This window comes from Taurulus bubalis (genome assembly GCF_910589615.1).
Source record: "Taurulus bubalis genome assembly, chromosome: 21".
Lineage (NCBI taxonomy): Eukaryota > Metazoa > Chordata > Actinopteri > Perciformes > Cottidae > Taurulus > Taurulus bubalis.
This window is the reverse complement of record NC_136609.1, coordinates 226,580-242,321: the sequence shown is the minus strand read 5'-3', so window position 1 is coordinate 242,321 and position 15,742 is coordinate 226,580. Positions and strand designations below refer to the sequence as shown.

At 42.3% G+C, this 15,742-nt stretch overlaps 1 protein-coding gene across 1 annotated transcript in view; it reads left to right on the top strand.

Moving 5' to 3' along the window:
• LOC306752925 (uncharacterized protein) overlaps positions 1-5,061 on the top strand; it is a gene marked incomplete at both ends in the record, with an annotated part of 30,113 nt that extends 25,052 nt beyond the window's left edge. The window contains 5 exons of the mRNA XM_079236759.1: positions 46-226; positions 2,886-2,965; positions 3,281-3,344; positions 4,018-4,671; positions 4,894-5,061. Coding sequence (XP_079092885.1) covers positions 46-226; positions 2,886-2,965; positions 3,281-3,344; positions 4,018-4,671; positions 4,894-5,061 — 1,147 coding nt within the window. The remainder of the gene's footprint in view (positions 1-45; positions 227-2,885; positions 2,966-3,280; positions 3,345-4,017; positions 4,672-4,893) is intronic.
• Between the last annotated feature and the right edge of the window lie 10,681 nt (positions 5,062-15,742).

Sequence of the window (15,742 nt, the reverse complement as noted above, 5' to 3'; positions counted from 1 at the left end):
TTAACGTTTGTTTTGTTGATTTAACGATCACGTGTTTCCCTCCAGACGGGGCGACAGCGTGCCGACGCTGGAGCGAGCCAACAAGCTGAACCCCATGTTCGAGAGCGACCCAGTCACCGCCCAGTACTACCGGCGCTACGACGATGCGCCCCAGTACAGCAGCTCCAGAGACCTCGACAGAGACGAGATGCAACACATCTTCCAGGACGCCACACTCACCAAGGAGGTAACTCTCCTTCGTAGTTATGAACACCTTATTGTCTTTGTTGTCGTTGTTGTTTTACGGACAGCTGAGTGTCGTCAGCTTTGAGTTTTATTTTGGTATCGTGTTTAATCTGAATATAAATAGAAAACAAAAGTGGCCCCAAAATGTCTCCTTGTGGGAAGTCATCAATATACTTCAGTGGTGGGCCTGATAAGCTTTCTCTGCTGGCCTAAACAGAATCACAAAGTTAACTTTTTTTTATAATTAAAAGTTATAGCTATTTCATAGTTTAATTGTGTTTCACAAATGCACTACATGTATTATAATTTTTTTTCCTGTTAGCTTATTTTGTCATTGCACAGCTCCTGTGTCCTCTGTTGCTCTGCTTCCAGCCTTCAGCCTGCTGCATGACGCAGCGGCCACTGTTTAAGGATTTCCTCACATTTAACTTCTGTTTCTCTATTGAATCGAGAGCGGATTAAACTATATGAGAAGGCCTTCTAGGGTTCTGGACGTTTGTTTCTGCGCTGCGTAACTGTGCGTTGCTCGGCGGGGGTGCCCGCTGGTGGTTGAAGCTTCGTGGGTCGGTCCACGTGTCCCGTGTGATCTCTCCCTGAGCCCAGAATGGCGCTCCGTAAAAGCACATTGCTGAACGGGAGCGTCGGCTGTCTTTTTTTTTCTCTCAAAGTGGTGGAGTGGCTCCGCGGGTCGGAGAAAGAACAGGTATCTTACCTATCTCCCTACCAGAAAACAGGAGAAAACAAGGTTGAACAAAAAGGGCTTCTCACCCCGACCACTACCGAAACCCTTAATAACCCCACCACCAGTGTTGGGGGTAACGAGTTACAAAGTACCGGATTACAGTAACGTAATAACTTTCATAGGTAACGAAGTAAAGTAACGCATTACACTCAAAATATTGGTAACTACACTACTTTACTAAACCTCAGTAACGCGCGTTCCTGCGTTACTCAAGACATTTGTACCAGTCCGAAAAGTTTTCTTTTAGTGGCGCGTGAGTCACACGACACTTCCTGATGAACAGCCTGTCACAGGTACGTCCCAAGTCTCTAACCCGCATCCCGCTTCCCTCAACCAAGAGAAGACGCGAGGAAACATGTTTTAATAGACATGAGACGTCCTTTCCTCTGAAGCGTCACGTGAAGCGACGTCGGTTTCTGATGACTGACCGACTGACAGCGGATCACATCTGATCACATGTGATCACTTCTAATCAGCTGTTAGTCGCTTTAACAGCTGGCGGAGTTTTGTCTGGAGAGTTTTTAGCGAACATTCCAATAAAAATGCACTTAAAATAGTTGATTTAATGGTGTTAAACTACTACTTACATTAATAAAGACACAGTTATCATGATGTCAGAGTGGAGATGTTTTCTCTGTCGTCTGTTACCGTTTAATAATCTGCATTGAGTGTTTATATACTGTGATGTGTCCTGCTTATACACGCAGGATCCATTTCTACTGGCGGAATGAGTCTGATTGTGACATCATTATAAAATAACCCTTAATATAAATATAGTTTCTCTTCATTACGTGTAAAAAGTGTTTCCTCTCTCCAGCTCTCTGATTTTAATGACATACATAATACAGGTTATTGAGGGAAACAACAGATACAATCTTAGAAGACAGTAGTTTGAGGTCCTTTTGTGGTTCAGACCTACAATGAACACATTTTAACCAGATGGTGAATAATTTAACAGATTTAATATATAACTTGAGTTTAATCTGTGATCGTCTTCACTCTAGTATGAAACTCCAGCGATCAGTCCGCTCAGCTGCAGCGTCCAGTCACCAAAAGTACCATTAACTTTTCTATTTTTCTTAAACCACTACAATGATTCCTATAACAAGCTGGTTTTGTTCTTAAACATTTGGTTTAGTGGGGTCTCATGTTTCCAAAAGCCTGTTTTCAATGTGTTCTGCTGTTTGACCTGAATGTCCCCACCACACACAGCCTCTTGGATCCTGTTGTTTGGATTCTAAAGTGAGGCATATTTCTTTGGTCAGACAGTGTGAACAGGGTTAATGTTCCTTCAAGTTAATGGCTGAGTTTTATATGCCATTTTGTTTTACATGTTTGTACATCAAGTTTGTACACTATGTGAAAAGGCTAAGAGATGCCCTTTATTGAAAATAAAGTGATGAAAGGGCCATAATGTTTGTCCATGTATCTTTACGGTTAATGTGTACATTTGCTTAAAAAAATGGAAAGTAAAGTAACTAGTAGTGTAGCTACTTTTCAAATGCAGTAACTAGTAAAGTAATCTAGTTACAAATTTCAGAAGTAACTAGTAACTTGTAACTAGTTACTTTTACAGAGTAACTACCCCAACACTGCCCACCACCCAAAGATCTGACGTGCAGCATGTCCAGGTTGGATGCTGCCGAGACAGGAGAGAGAGAGTGACGGCCTCCACAGGTTCCCTCTTAAATGGCTCCGCCCAATCACCTTCAATGGAAAAAAGAGCAAAGCATGGCAAACAATAGAACAGCACCGACTCAGGCAGGGAGGTGAACAGCATTAAGGTTCATTGTTCTCTTATGACGCTCTGGGTCATAACAACACTGATGGAGGCAGCAGGAGATCTACAGACTTCTTAATGCAGAGCAGTATTTGTACCTTTTCTTCCTTCTCACTTGTTTTTTTGACCTCTCTGCAGGAGATCCAGGAGCGTCTGAGGATCATCGAGTTGTGTGCCAGAGATCAGCATTTTGCAGACTTTGTGCAACAGACCCAAGTGTGAGTGTTTTCATGTTTGTAAAGTATTCTATTTGATTGAGTTGAATGCATATGATGAGATCTATAAATGAGTTTCCTCCCTCCGATGTTTGAGGGAAATGTTTAAAAACAGCAGAATGTTTTGCAGACGCGCCGCTGACTGTATCAAGTAACCAAACAAAGCTCCAACATGTGGAGTCCACAGAAAGGAGTCCTCCCCTCATCCTATTTCTCACATGGAGACTCTGTGGTTTGGTCCTGGGCCCTCTAAAACCACATCACTGGCCAACCACAAACCACCAAACTAATCCAGTCTGCTCTTGTTTTGTGGAGCAGATTCCTGAAGAGGAGAGGAAGCTCAAGCACACCTCGAGGTACGAATGTCTCTGAGGCGCTTCATGTTTGTTGTGTGTTTGAGGATGGACATCCTCTAGTGATGGATGTCCTTTACAACCTCTACAGACGTCCTCTAGTGACGGACATCCTCTCTAGTGACGAACGTCCTCTAGTGACGCATGTCCTTTACAACCTCTACAGACTTCCTCTAATGACGGATGTCCTTTACGTCCTCTACAGACGTCCTCTAGTGACGAACGTCCTCTAGTGACGGATGTCCTTTACGTCCTCTACAGACGTCCTCTAGTGACGAACGTCCTCTAGTGACGAATGTCCTTTACAACCTCTACATACGTTCTTTATGTCCTCTACAGATGTCCTCTAGTGACAGACATCCTCTAGTGACAGATGTCCTTTACAACCTCTACAGACGTACTCTAGTGACGAACGTCCTCTAGTGACAGATGTCCTTTACAACCTCTACAGACGTACTCTAGTGACGAACGTCCTCTAGTGACGGATGTCCTTTACGCCCTCTACAGATGTCCTCTAGTGACGAACATCCTTTACGTCCTCTACAGACGTTCACTAGTGACGGATGTCCTTTACGTCCTCTACAGACGTCCTTTAGTGATGAATATCCTTTACGTCCTCTACAGACGTCCTCTAGTGACAGACGTCCTTTACAACCTCTACAGACTTCCTCTAATGACGGATGTCCTTTACGTCCTCTACAGACGTCCTCTAGTGACGAACGTCCTCTAGTGACGGATGTCCTTTACGTCCTCTACAGACGTCCTCTAGTGACGGACATCCTTTATATCCTCTACAGACATCCTCCAGTGACAGACGTCCTTTACAACCTCTACAGACATCCTCCAGTGACAGACGTCCTTTACATCCTCTACAGACATCCTCCAGTGACAGACATCCTTTACATCCTCTACAGACATCCTCCAGTGACAGACGTCCTTTACAACCTCTACAGACATCCTCCAGTGACAGACGTCCTTTACAACCTCTACAGACATCCTCCAGTGACAGACGTCCTTTACATCCTCTACAGACATCCTCCAGTGACAGACGTCCTTTACAACCTCTACAGACATCCTCCAGTGACAGACGTCCTTTACAACCTCTACAGACATCCTCCAGTGACAGACGTCCTTTACAACCTCTACAGACATCCTCCAGTGACAGACGTCCTTTACATCCTCTACAGACATCCTCCAGTGACAGACGTCCTTTACATCCTCTACAGACATCCTCCAGTGACAGACGTCCTTTACATCCTCTACAGACATCCTCCAGTGACAGACGTCCTCACCTGTGTGTCTCCACAGATGTCTGCCTTCGTCTTCTGCCGCCGATCGACTCGCCCGGAGGTGAAGGTGACGAAACGTTTAAACGGAGTTTATTTTGAAAGGACGCTCTCCAGTTCGGAACTTTGACAACTGCAGGGTTGCCGGTCCTTCTCACCTTCACCTGTAAATCCTGTGTTGTTTGTTTTTAACCCTTCAGTCTCAAGGAAGAGCAGTGAGCACACTACTCTTCCTCATTTCCGCTGAGAAGCTCTGTCTTCCGCTCTCTTAAGGCTTCAGCTTCGTCTTCAGCTTCGTCCCAAAGGGCTTCTGTTGGACCTGCAGCTGCAGCTCCAGACACCTCGCTGGAGGTCGCTGGAGGTCGTTGGAGGTCGCTTGACTCTGACATTCAGACTCCCAGCTCTCCTCTTCGCCAGTGCCTTCACCGCTCTGCTAGCTTCTCTGGGATTCGATGCGTAGACGACCCGGAGCAATAATAATAATAATAACTCCCGATCAGCTGCTGGACCAACACCAATGTTTACATTTCTCAATCCACCCTGAGTGTTAGCGCATGTGTAGGACTTGTGTAGCCTATTGTTTTTTCTTCATGTTTCATCAACAAACAGAAATATGGACCACAGTTTAAACTCTTAACAAGCTTCCAGATTACTGAGAGTCTGATTGGACGGAATCGTCACATGTTGAGGTTCTGACCTCTGTTTCACTTTAAACTCTCTCAGGTTCCACCAGTCTGAGCAAAACACAATATTGTTTGCAAACAATATGATTTTAAGTTATTGTTTGTGTGAACTAAGTAAAAATAAAAATTGGTGGCACCAAATGCAAAAAAAACCTCACAAAATACATGAAATGAAAGTATTGGAATGTTAAAACAATAAGTCCATATAAAATCTCTTTACATTAAATACGAATTATCTTTGTTTGTTGTATTAACATCCATCCAGTAGACGGACAGCTGATGTTTGTTGTTTAGATGCTGTTTGTTTGTTTGTTTGTTTTCTAGCATGAACTTACATCCAGCAGTTAGAATCAGTCTTCTGTGTCTTTGTTTTCTATGCCGTTGATTTTAGAACAGAGACTAAAAAAAGAAACTGTGACGTGGAAGTCACGTTTTTCTAAAATAAAATGTCATTTTTTTTACAGTAACATCTGAGTTCCACTGTTTTATTTATTAGTAGTTACTATTATTATTAGAAAGCTGACTTTTGGGGACCGATGTTAGTTACTAAACACAAAAAACAGTTTTTTAATTGTATTTTAGACTCTTCTTTGTTGGTGCGTCACTGCCACCTGCAGGTCAGAAGAACAATGTGATGGGACTGTTTTTAATACTAATTATTAATATTACATTTTATGCCAGTTTGTGGAAGAGAAGAAAATTCTCAGTGAAAGTAAATGAATAAAGTCCACTTTATTTAGTTCATGATAACCAAATAATAATAATAATAATAATAATAATAACCATTCTGGTATTTAAAGGAAACTTCAGACCGGATTAATTGTTGGTTTTACGTCTGCAGACCGACGAAGACGTGCTTTGTCATGTCGGCCATGTTTGTAGTTTTTCTAATTCCTGCAATGTTTCTGCTGATTCTTGACTGACAGACGGACCAAGTTCAGACGGTACAGCTGTCAATCAAAGCCCTCGTCATGACGACCTGATGACAGCTGAGTGTGTGTGTGTGTGTGTGTGTAAATAAAGGTGTGAGGCAGAGGTCGCTCTTCATCGTCCTGCTCGTCTTCATTTTGCTTTTCTCGCTTGTTTTCTCGTACATTTTATGATGAATACATTTAGTTATTTCTGATGTATTTATGGCTTCATTGTGTTTCATATTTAAAAAGCATCATTATTACATTTGTCAACATTTCCGTGTTCGTCTAATGGTTTAATGTTGTGGTATTTGTATTTATTGTGTGTTGTTTGAGTGTTTTTGTGTGAAGGGTGTAGAAGACAGGAAAGAGATCCTGGAGGATTCACAGCTTTCAACCACTGATCCTGATCTTCCCCCAAGACCCGGTTTCTTCTTCATGGGTCTCATTTAATGTTGGATCCAATTCACGATGACGTTAAACGACACAAAGAGCTCACCAGGACGACTACAATACCCATGATCCTCTGTGGCCTTTCCTACATTCCCCACAATGCCATGAGGCACCAGCTCCTGAGCTGTGGACCTCTGGTCTTGGCCATGTGGGGGTTTCATGGGAAACACTGTCCTCTGTGATGGTTCCCTTGGACCCGGACTCCTCCGGCCCGCCAGGGACCGTTGAGAGACCGTATATAGATATATAGATATTATATATAGATATGTATAAGCTTATATTTATATATCTATATAGATATACACTTATATGTATATATGATATATATATATATATATATATATACATAACTATTTTTTTTAACTGATTAATAACATTCCTGTAACATTTGACGAAAAACGCCTATCCAGGTATACCCAAAGTAAATTGGAAGCTGTACTTGAACTATTTGGAGTAAATGCATGGTCTTGGTCTCTTTTGAAAGATAACAATCTGAAGCTTTTTTCCTCCAATAGTCAGAATCACTTTAAGTGCTGCTGACACTGAGTTATATGAGTTTGAACACAGTAAAGTATAAGGTTTTTTTTCTGCCTGAACATTTCTTTGTACATAGATGCCTGTAGATGACTATAAATGTGACTTATAGACTGGAAAACTCAATGGGACCATAGCCTGAAGCCTTTTCTAGTCTAAGTAAAAAGCAGATAACAATATCACAGAAAATTAATATTTTACACGTTTTTCTAATGAAATGTCTAGGCGTTTTTTCATTTTGAGATTGAAAATATTCATGATATATATACTATGTACCTATTAAAAAGGCTTATAGTCTTGCAAACTTATAGAGGTACTATTCATATTTACTACCAATATTGCTGACACAGAGAAAATGAAGTATAAATGCATTTTTATGCTAATTCAATGACAGGCTGAGGATCTATGAGCAGGAGTCTGTTCTGGTGACGCTGAAGCCTGTTGGGATCATCTCCACCTCCTCTTGTTTAGTCCCGTTTTTTAGGCAATTTCATTGGCTGTACAAAACGCCTGTCATCTGAGCCGTACGACGTGACAGGCTTGAGCCACGTAAGAAAATAGAGCCTGAGCCTGAACTTCAACGTAGCTTCTGGTTGGGTAATGTCAGTCAGAACATGAAGCTCCTATTGGTTCATGTGGGGGTCCAATAGAAAGCTTAGATTTCGGCGGTCATTTTGGTGCCGAGTTTGTAGCTGTGCTCGCATGCAAACATGCTTTTTTTCCGTTTTTCTTTCATATCTTCCAGCTGATATGAAATGATGCAACGCCAGTTGGTGGATATTTATGGATGTAATCACGTGTTTTGGACTAAATCTTTTATGGGATTTATTTGTATTGGACCTTTACGACGTAACGACGCTGTTTTTGTTGGAATGTGATGGATTTATGGATCAATATGAGGCGTCATCGATGAGTTGCCTGGATTTTGCTATCGTTTGTTTGTTTGATGTTGTCTGACAAAAGTCTCGTTTGTAGCTGCTGTGGTGGTCTGATTTTGAAACGGGTTACACAGCTGTAATCACAAGAATCGTAGGTGTAGAAACATGGCACTCGTACCGAACTATAAATAGGGGGTACAGTGTACACTAGAATGTACAGGAAAAGACGCCCGCGGGACGGCAGAACGTTAAGAGGTGTTAATAGCATGATTTGTCTGGGTAAGTAAAAACTAGTGTATTGTGTGCTTTTATTTTAAAGTAATGTTATCAGAACAAAAGAACACTTTGGAGCAACAGCAAGTTAACAACAGTATATAAATCTAAAATATATGCTAGGGAAGAACAAACAGATGTATTTTATTTTTTTAATGCTTCTATATGACATTTTCAGATGTTATAGACTATTTTATTCCAATGTGAAACAGCTTAATATCATGCTGAAGAAGAAACATTTGTCTTTTATCAGGAACAACATAAACAGTCTGTTCAGTAGTAAGGGTCCCTGTGAGGGACAAACTACTCCTTCTTTTGTCATGTTCAGTAGTAAGGGTCCCTGTGAGGGACAAGCCCCTCCTTCTTTTGTCATGTTCAGTAGTAAGGGTCCCTGTGAGGGACAAGCCCCTCCTTCTTTTGTCATGTTCAGTAGTAAGGGTCCCTGTGAGGGACAAGCCCCTCCTTCTTTTGTCATGTTCAGTAGTAAGGGTCCCTGTGAGGGACAAGCCCCTCCTTCTTTTGTCATGTTCAGTAGTAAGGGTCCCTGTGAGGGACAAGCCACTCCTTCTTTTGTCATGTTCAGTTTGTTGCTTACCTTAAAGATGAATGTTAAAGACCAGCAATTGATTAACTTCATACAAAAGCAATCAGTGCTTTTGATCTTGTTCAGTTCAGTTGTTCTTACTCGGTGAGAAATGTCCAGTCTGTGTTGTCTTGAACAAGAGCATGAAGTCTGGTTGAATGAGGTGGAGATGTGAAGGACAGCTGAAGCCATCCCCCACAGACCATCAGCCTCCCTCCCCCAGCCCATCAGGGGTTCACGCCTCTGTACCATCTTTCACCCCACAGCCCCCTCCCCAGTGACAAGCCTCACTATTCTGGAGAGGGACGTCAACAGTCTGTTTAAAAAACAGAACCCCCGCAAAGCAGCGGCCCGGACTCTGTCTCCCCCTCCACCCTGAAGCACTGTGCTGATCAGCTGTCTCCGGTGTTCACTGAGATCTTCATCTCCTCCCTGGAGACATGGTACCAGCCTGCTTCAAGGCCTCCACCATCATCCTCGTCCCCAAGAAACCCAGGATCACAGGACTCAATGACTACAGGCCCGTCGCCCTGACCTCTGTGGTCATGAAGTCTTTTGAGCGTCTGGTCCTGTCCCACCTCAAACCCCTGACTGACCCACTCCTGGTCCTGTCCCACCTCAAAGCCCTGACTGACCCACTCCTGGTCCTGTCCCACCTCAAAGCCCTGACTGACCCACTCCTGGTCCTGTCCCACCTCAAACCCCTGACTGACCCACTCCTGGTCCTGTCCCACCTCAAACCCCTGACTGACCCACTCCTGGTCCTGTCCCACCTCAAAGCCCTGACTGACCCACTCCTGGTCCTGTCCCACCTCAAAGCCCTGACTGACCCACTCCTGGTCCTGTCCCACCTCAAACCCCTGACTGACCCACTCCTGGTCCTGTCCCACCTCAAAGCCCTGACTGACCCACTCCTGGTCCTGTCCCACCTCAAACCCCTGACTGACCCACTCCTGGTCCTGTCCCACCTCAAAGCCCTGACTGACCCACTCCTGGCCGTATTCATTCGTGGTGTTGATGAGATGTTGGCGGTCCCCGAGGAGTCTCTTGTGACCAATCACAGCGCACGTTAGTGGTCACGCGGCCCTGTGGCCAAACACACGTTTCACAATGCTAGCAGGCCTCTCCATATAGTTTAACCAGCTCTGGATTGCATAGAGAAACAGATGTGAAATGTGATTGGGTGAGAAGACCCTTGACTGTGGCTAAGTGGTTAGCATGCCTGTCTTTCAATCAGAAGGTTGGCTGCTAGTCCATGTCGTTGTGTCCTTGAGACACTTAACCCCTAGTTGCTCCCTGTTGCTGTGTCTACGGCGTAGAGAGCAAACGTGTAAGTCGCTTTGGATAAAAGCGTCAGCTAAATAAAATGTAATGAAACAAGCAGCGTGCCACACAGACAACAGGAGCTGGCAATGAGAAAATAAGCTAATAGGGGAAAAATATTATACATGTATTTGTGAAAAACAACACAATTATAAAATATCTATAACTTTTAATTATAAAAAATCAAAAATAAGAATAAATAAAAATAAGAATAAAAATAAAAATGAAAACTTTGTGATTCTGTTTAGACTAGCAGAGAAGGCCACTGATTATTATAATACATAATAATATCACAATAATACATGTTATTATAACAATAATACATAATAATATAACAATAATACGTGATGAAATACATCCTAATGAAATGTTCTTTAACGTTAGAGCGTCCCTGGACAACGCGGCTGTGGTCACTTCATGTTTCTGAAATGTTCTTTAACGTTAGAGCGTCCCGGGACAACGCGGCTGTGGTCACTTCATGTTTCTGAAATGTTCTTTAACGTTAGAGCGTCCCGGGACAACGCGGCTGTGGTCACTTCATGTTTCCAGTGTCGGCTTGCAGCCTCCGGCAGACAAAGGCCGCTCTGTGCCGGTTACGTAAGCGCCGCTGGCTTCAGCACTCATCACCGTGATGGGATGCAGGTGGCACGAGTACTCCTACGATTGGTTTAGGAGCTCCACGTTCAACACTGGGCCAATCAGCTGAGGGGTCCCGAGTCAGACCCTTTCAAAATAAACTGTCAGTTTAATATCAACATCCAACTCAAGTTCCATCTGGATTTAGTGTCAATTTGAACTGATGTTCCTGAAAATCATGAGGAAAAAAGAGTGGATGAATGCTTGTTGATGTTGTTATTATTATTATTATTATTATTATTATTATTATTATTATTATTATTAATTAAGTCTTTTGAGATTGTTTTAGCTTCGTTATTAAAAGTGTTCAGGGAGCTGTGAGATTCGTGGTTTAGTCTCAATCTGAGACTAAATAACCTTCAGTTAGCAGTGAGGTGTTTCATTGTGAAGGCAAATGAGTTATATTTTGAAGGCCAATGTGTTTTATTGTGAAGGCCTGTGTGTTTTATTGTGAAGGCCCGTGTGTTTTATTGTGAAGGCACATGTGTTTTATTGTGAAGGCCCGTGTGTTTTATTGTGAAGGCCCATGTGTTTTATTGTGAAGGCTAGTGTGTTTTATTGTGAAGGCCCATGTGTTTCTGTCATGAGGAGTGAACAGCAGGCTCTGGAATCAAACCAGCAGCTGTTTAACAACAGCTGCTGGTTTGAGTCGGTTGGTTCTGATTCTGTTGGTTCTGGTTCTGTTGGTTCTAAGGTTTAAAGGTTCTGAATTTAACATCATCTTTTACATATTGTATGTATTACATATTGTATTACACAATATTTAGTCAGAAAGATCCATAACAAAAAAAAGAAGCTTAAAAGACAGTATCAGGCGTAAAGCATCTGTTTACCATTAAAGTTGAGCTCTAATTGAAAGATGGACTTGTTGACTGTTGAAGCTGTAATGAGTCCGGAGCCTTGGCTGCGTTCAGGTTTCACAGGAAGAGGCGTGAAAACAAACCTCATGAACATGAAACAAGCAGAGTGACATTCACAAACTGTTGACTGACGAGTTAGAGCTTGTAGTTTACACTTCAAACACTCTTTAGTTTAAAGCTGTTACACTTCAAGTTCTTTGTGGTGGTGCAGTGTGTCTTTGTTGTGGTTTAGTGTATCTTTGTGGTGGTTTTACGTCTCTTTGTCTCTTTGTGGTGGTTTAGTGTATCTTTGTGGTGGTTTAGTGTATCTTTGTGGTGGTTTTACGTCTCTTTGTCTCTTTGTGGTGGTTTAGTGTATCTTTGTGGTGGTTTAGTGTATCTTTGTGGTGGTTTAGTGTATCTTTGTGGTGGTTTAGTGTATCTTTGTGTGGGTTTAGTGTCTCTTTGTGGTGGTTTAGTCTCTCTTTGTGTGGGTTTAGTCTCTCTTTGTGTGGGTTTAGTGTCTCTTTGTGTGGGTTTAGTGTCTCTTTGTGTGGGTTTAGTGTCTCTTTGTGTGGGTTTAGTGTCTCTTTGTGTGGGTTTAGTGTATCTTTGTGGGGTTTAGTGTATCTTTGTGGGGTTTAGTCTCTCTTTGTGTGGGTTTAGTGTCTCTTTGTGGTGGTTTAGTGTATCTTTGTGGGGTTTAGTGTATCTTTGTGGGGTTTAGTCTCTCTTTGTGTGGGTTTAGTGTCTCTTTGTGTGGGTTTAGTGTCTCTTTGTGTGGGTTTAGTGTATCTTTGTGGGGTTTAGTGTCTCTTTGTGTGGGTTTAGTGTATCTTTGTGGGGTTTAGTGTATCTTTGTGGTGGTTTAGTCTCTCTTTGTGTGGGTTTAGTGTCTCTTTGTGGTGGTTTAGTCTCTCTTTGTGTGGGTTTAGTCTCTCTTTGTGTGGGTTTAGTGTCTCTTTGTGTGGGTTTAGTGTCTCTTTGTGTGGGTTTAGTGTATCTTTGTGGGGTTTAGTGTATCTTTGTGGTGGTTTAGTGTATCTTTGTGGTGGTTTAGTCTCTCTTTGTGTGGGTTTAGTGTCTCTTTGTGTGGGTTTAGTGTCTCTTTGTGTGGGTTTAGTGTCTCTTTGTGTGGGTTTAGTGTATCTTTGTGGGGTTTAGTGTATCTTTGTGGGGTTTAGTCTCTCTTTGTGTGGGTTTAGTGTCTCTTTGTGGTGGTTTAGTGTATCTTTGTGGGGTTTAGTGTATCTTTGTGGGGTTTAGTCTCTCTTTGTGTGGGTTTAGTGTCTCTTTGTGTGGGTTTAGTGTCTCTTTGTGTGGGTTTAGTGTATCTTTGTGGGGTTTAGTGTCTCTTTGTGTGGGTTTAGTGTATCTTTGTGGGGTTTAGTGTCTCTTTGTGGGGTTTAGTGTATCTTTGTGGGGTTTAGTCTCTCTTTGTGTGGGTTTAGTGTCTCTTTGTGTGGGTTTAGTGTCTCTTTGTGTGGGTTTAGTGTATCTTTGTGGGGTTTAGTGTCTCTTTGTGTGGGTTTAGTGTATCTTTGTGGGGTTTAGTGTATCTTTGTGGTGGTTTAGTCTCTCTTTGTGTGGGTTTAGTGTCTCTTTGTGGTGGTTTAGTCTCTCTTTGTGTGGGTTTAGTCTCTCTTTGTGTGGGTTTAGTGTCTCTTTGTGTGGGTTTAGTGTCTCTTTGTGTGGGTTTAGTGTATCTTTGTGGGGTTTAGTGTATCTTTGTGGTGGTTTAGTGTATCTTTGTGGTGGTTTAGTCTCTCTTTGTGTGGGTTTAGTGTCTCTTTGTGTGGGTTTAGTGTCTCTTTGTGTGGGTTTAGTGTCTCTTTGTGTGGGTTTAGTGTATCTTTGTGGGGTTTAGTGTATCTTTGTGGGGTTTAGTCTCTCTTTGTGTGGGTTTAGTGTCTCTTTGTGGTGGTTTAGTGTATCTTTGTGGGGTTTAGTGTATCTTTGTGGGGTTTAGTCTCTCTTTGTGTGGGTTTAGTGTCTCTTTGTGTGGGTTTAGTGTCTCTTTGTGTGGGTTTAGTGTATCTTTGTGGGGTTTAGTGTCTCTTTGTGTGGGTTTAGTGTATCTTTGTGGGGTTTAGTGTATCTTTGTGGTGGTTTAGTGTATCTTTGTGGTGGTTTAGTGTATCTTTGTGGTGGTTTAGTCTCTCTTTGTGTGGGTTTAGTGTCTCTTTGTGGTGGTTTAGTCTCTCTTTGTGTGGGTTTAGTCTCTCTTTGTGTGGGTTTAGTGTCTCTTTGTGTGGGTTTAGTGTCTCTTTGTGTGGGTTTAGTGTATCTTTGTGGGGTTTAGTGTATCTTTGTGGTGGTTTAGTGTATCTTTGTGGTGGTTTAGTCTCTCTTTGTGTGGGTTTAGTGTCTCTTTGTGTGGGTTTAGTGTCTCTTTGTGTGGGTTTAGTGTCTCTTTGTGTGGGTTTAGTGTATCTTTGTGGGGTTTAGTGTATCTTTGTGGGGTTTAGTCTCTCTTTGTGTGGGTTTAGTGTCTCTTTGTGGTGGTTTAGTGTATCTTTGTGGGGTTTAGTGTATCTTTGTGGTGGTTTAGTGTATCTTTGTGGTGGTTTAGTCTCTCTTTGTGTGGGTTTAGTCTCTCTTTGTGTGGGTTTAGTGTCTCTTTGTGTGGGTTTAGTGTCTCTTTGTGTGGGTTTAGTGTATCTTTGTGGGGTTTAGTGTATCTTTGTGGGGTTTAGTCTCTCTTTGTGTGGGTTTAGTGTCTCTTTGTGGTGGTTTAGTGTATCTTTGTGGGGTTTAGTGTATCTTTGTGGGGTTTAGTCTCTCTTTGTGTGGGTTTAGTGTCTCTTTGTGTGGGTTTAGTGTCTCTTTGTGTGGGTTTAGTGTATTTTTGTGGGGTTTAGTGTATCTTTGTGGGGTTTAGTCTCTCTTTGTGTGGGTTTAGTGTCTCTTTGTGGTGGTTTAGTGTATCTTTGTGGGGTTTAGTGTATCTTTGTGGGGTTTAGTCTCTCTTTGTGTGGGTTTAGTGTCTCTTTGTGTGGGTTTAGTGTATCTTTGTGGTGGTTTAGTGTATCTTCGTGTGGGTTTAGTGTATCTTTGTGGGGTTTAGTCTCTCTTTGTGTGGGTTTAGTGTCTCTTTGTGGTGGTTTAGTCTCTCTTTGTGTGGGTTTAGTCTCTCTTTGTGTGGGTTTAGTGTCTCTTTGTGTGGGTTTAGTGTCTCTTTGTGTGGGTTTAGTGTATCTTTGTGGGGTTTAGTGTATCTTTGTGGGGTTTAGTCTCTCTTTGTGTGGGTTTAGTGTCTCTTTGTGTGGGTTTAGTCTCTCTTTGTGTGGGTTTAGTGTCTCTTTGTGGGGTTTAGTCTCTCTTTGTGTGGGTTTAGTGTCTCTTTGTGTGGGTTTAGTCTCTCTTTGTGTGGGTTTAGTGTCTCTTTGTGTGGGTTTAGTGTCTCTTTCTGTGGGTTTAGTCTCTCTTTGTGTGGGTTTAGTGTCTCTTTGTGTGGGTTTAGTGTCTCTTTGTGTGGGTTTAGTGTATCTTTGTGGGGTTTAGTGTATCTTTGTGGGGTTTAGTCTCTCTTTGTGTGGGTTTAGTGTCTCTTTGTGGTTGTTTAGTGTGTCTTTGTGGTATTTTAGTTTATGTCTTTGTCTCTTTGTGGTTGTTTAGTGTCTCTTTGTGGTTGTTTAGTGTATTTTTGTGGGGGTTCAGGGTATCTTTGTGGTGGGTTAGTGTCTCTTTGTGTGGGTTTAGTGTATCTTTGTCGTTGTTTAGTGTGTCTTTGTGGTGATTTAGTTTATGTGTTTGTCGTGATTTAGTGTCTCTTTGTCTCTTTATGGTGGTTTAGTGTCTCTTTGTGTCTTTGTGATGGTTTCACATCTCTTGTTGGTGCTTCATGAGTTCACAGAGCTGTTGGTGTTTAAACTTCTGAGAAACTTGATACATTCTTGAGTTAATCATCCAGAAACACTGAAGATTAGAGTCATTAGTGTGACTGACAGGTGGGATGGAGCTGCAGCTGTATTTCAACACCTCGGAGGACTTCTTCTTCTCTTGTTTTCTTTAGTGTTGACACCTGA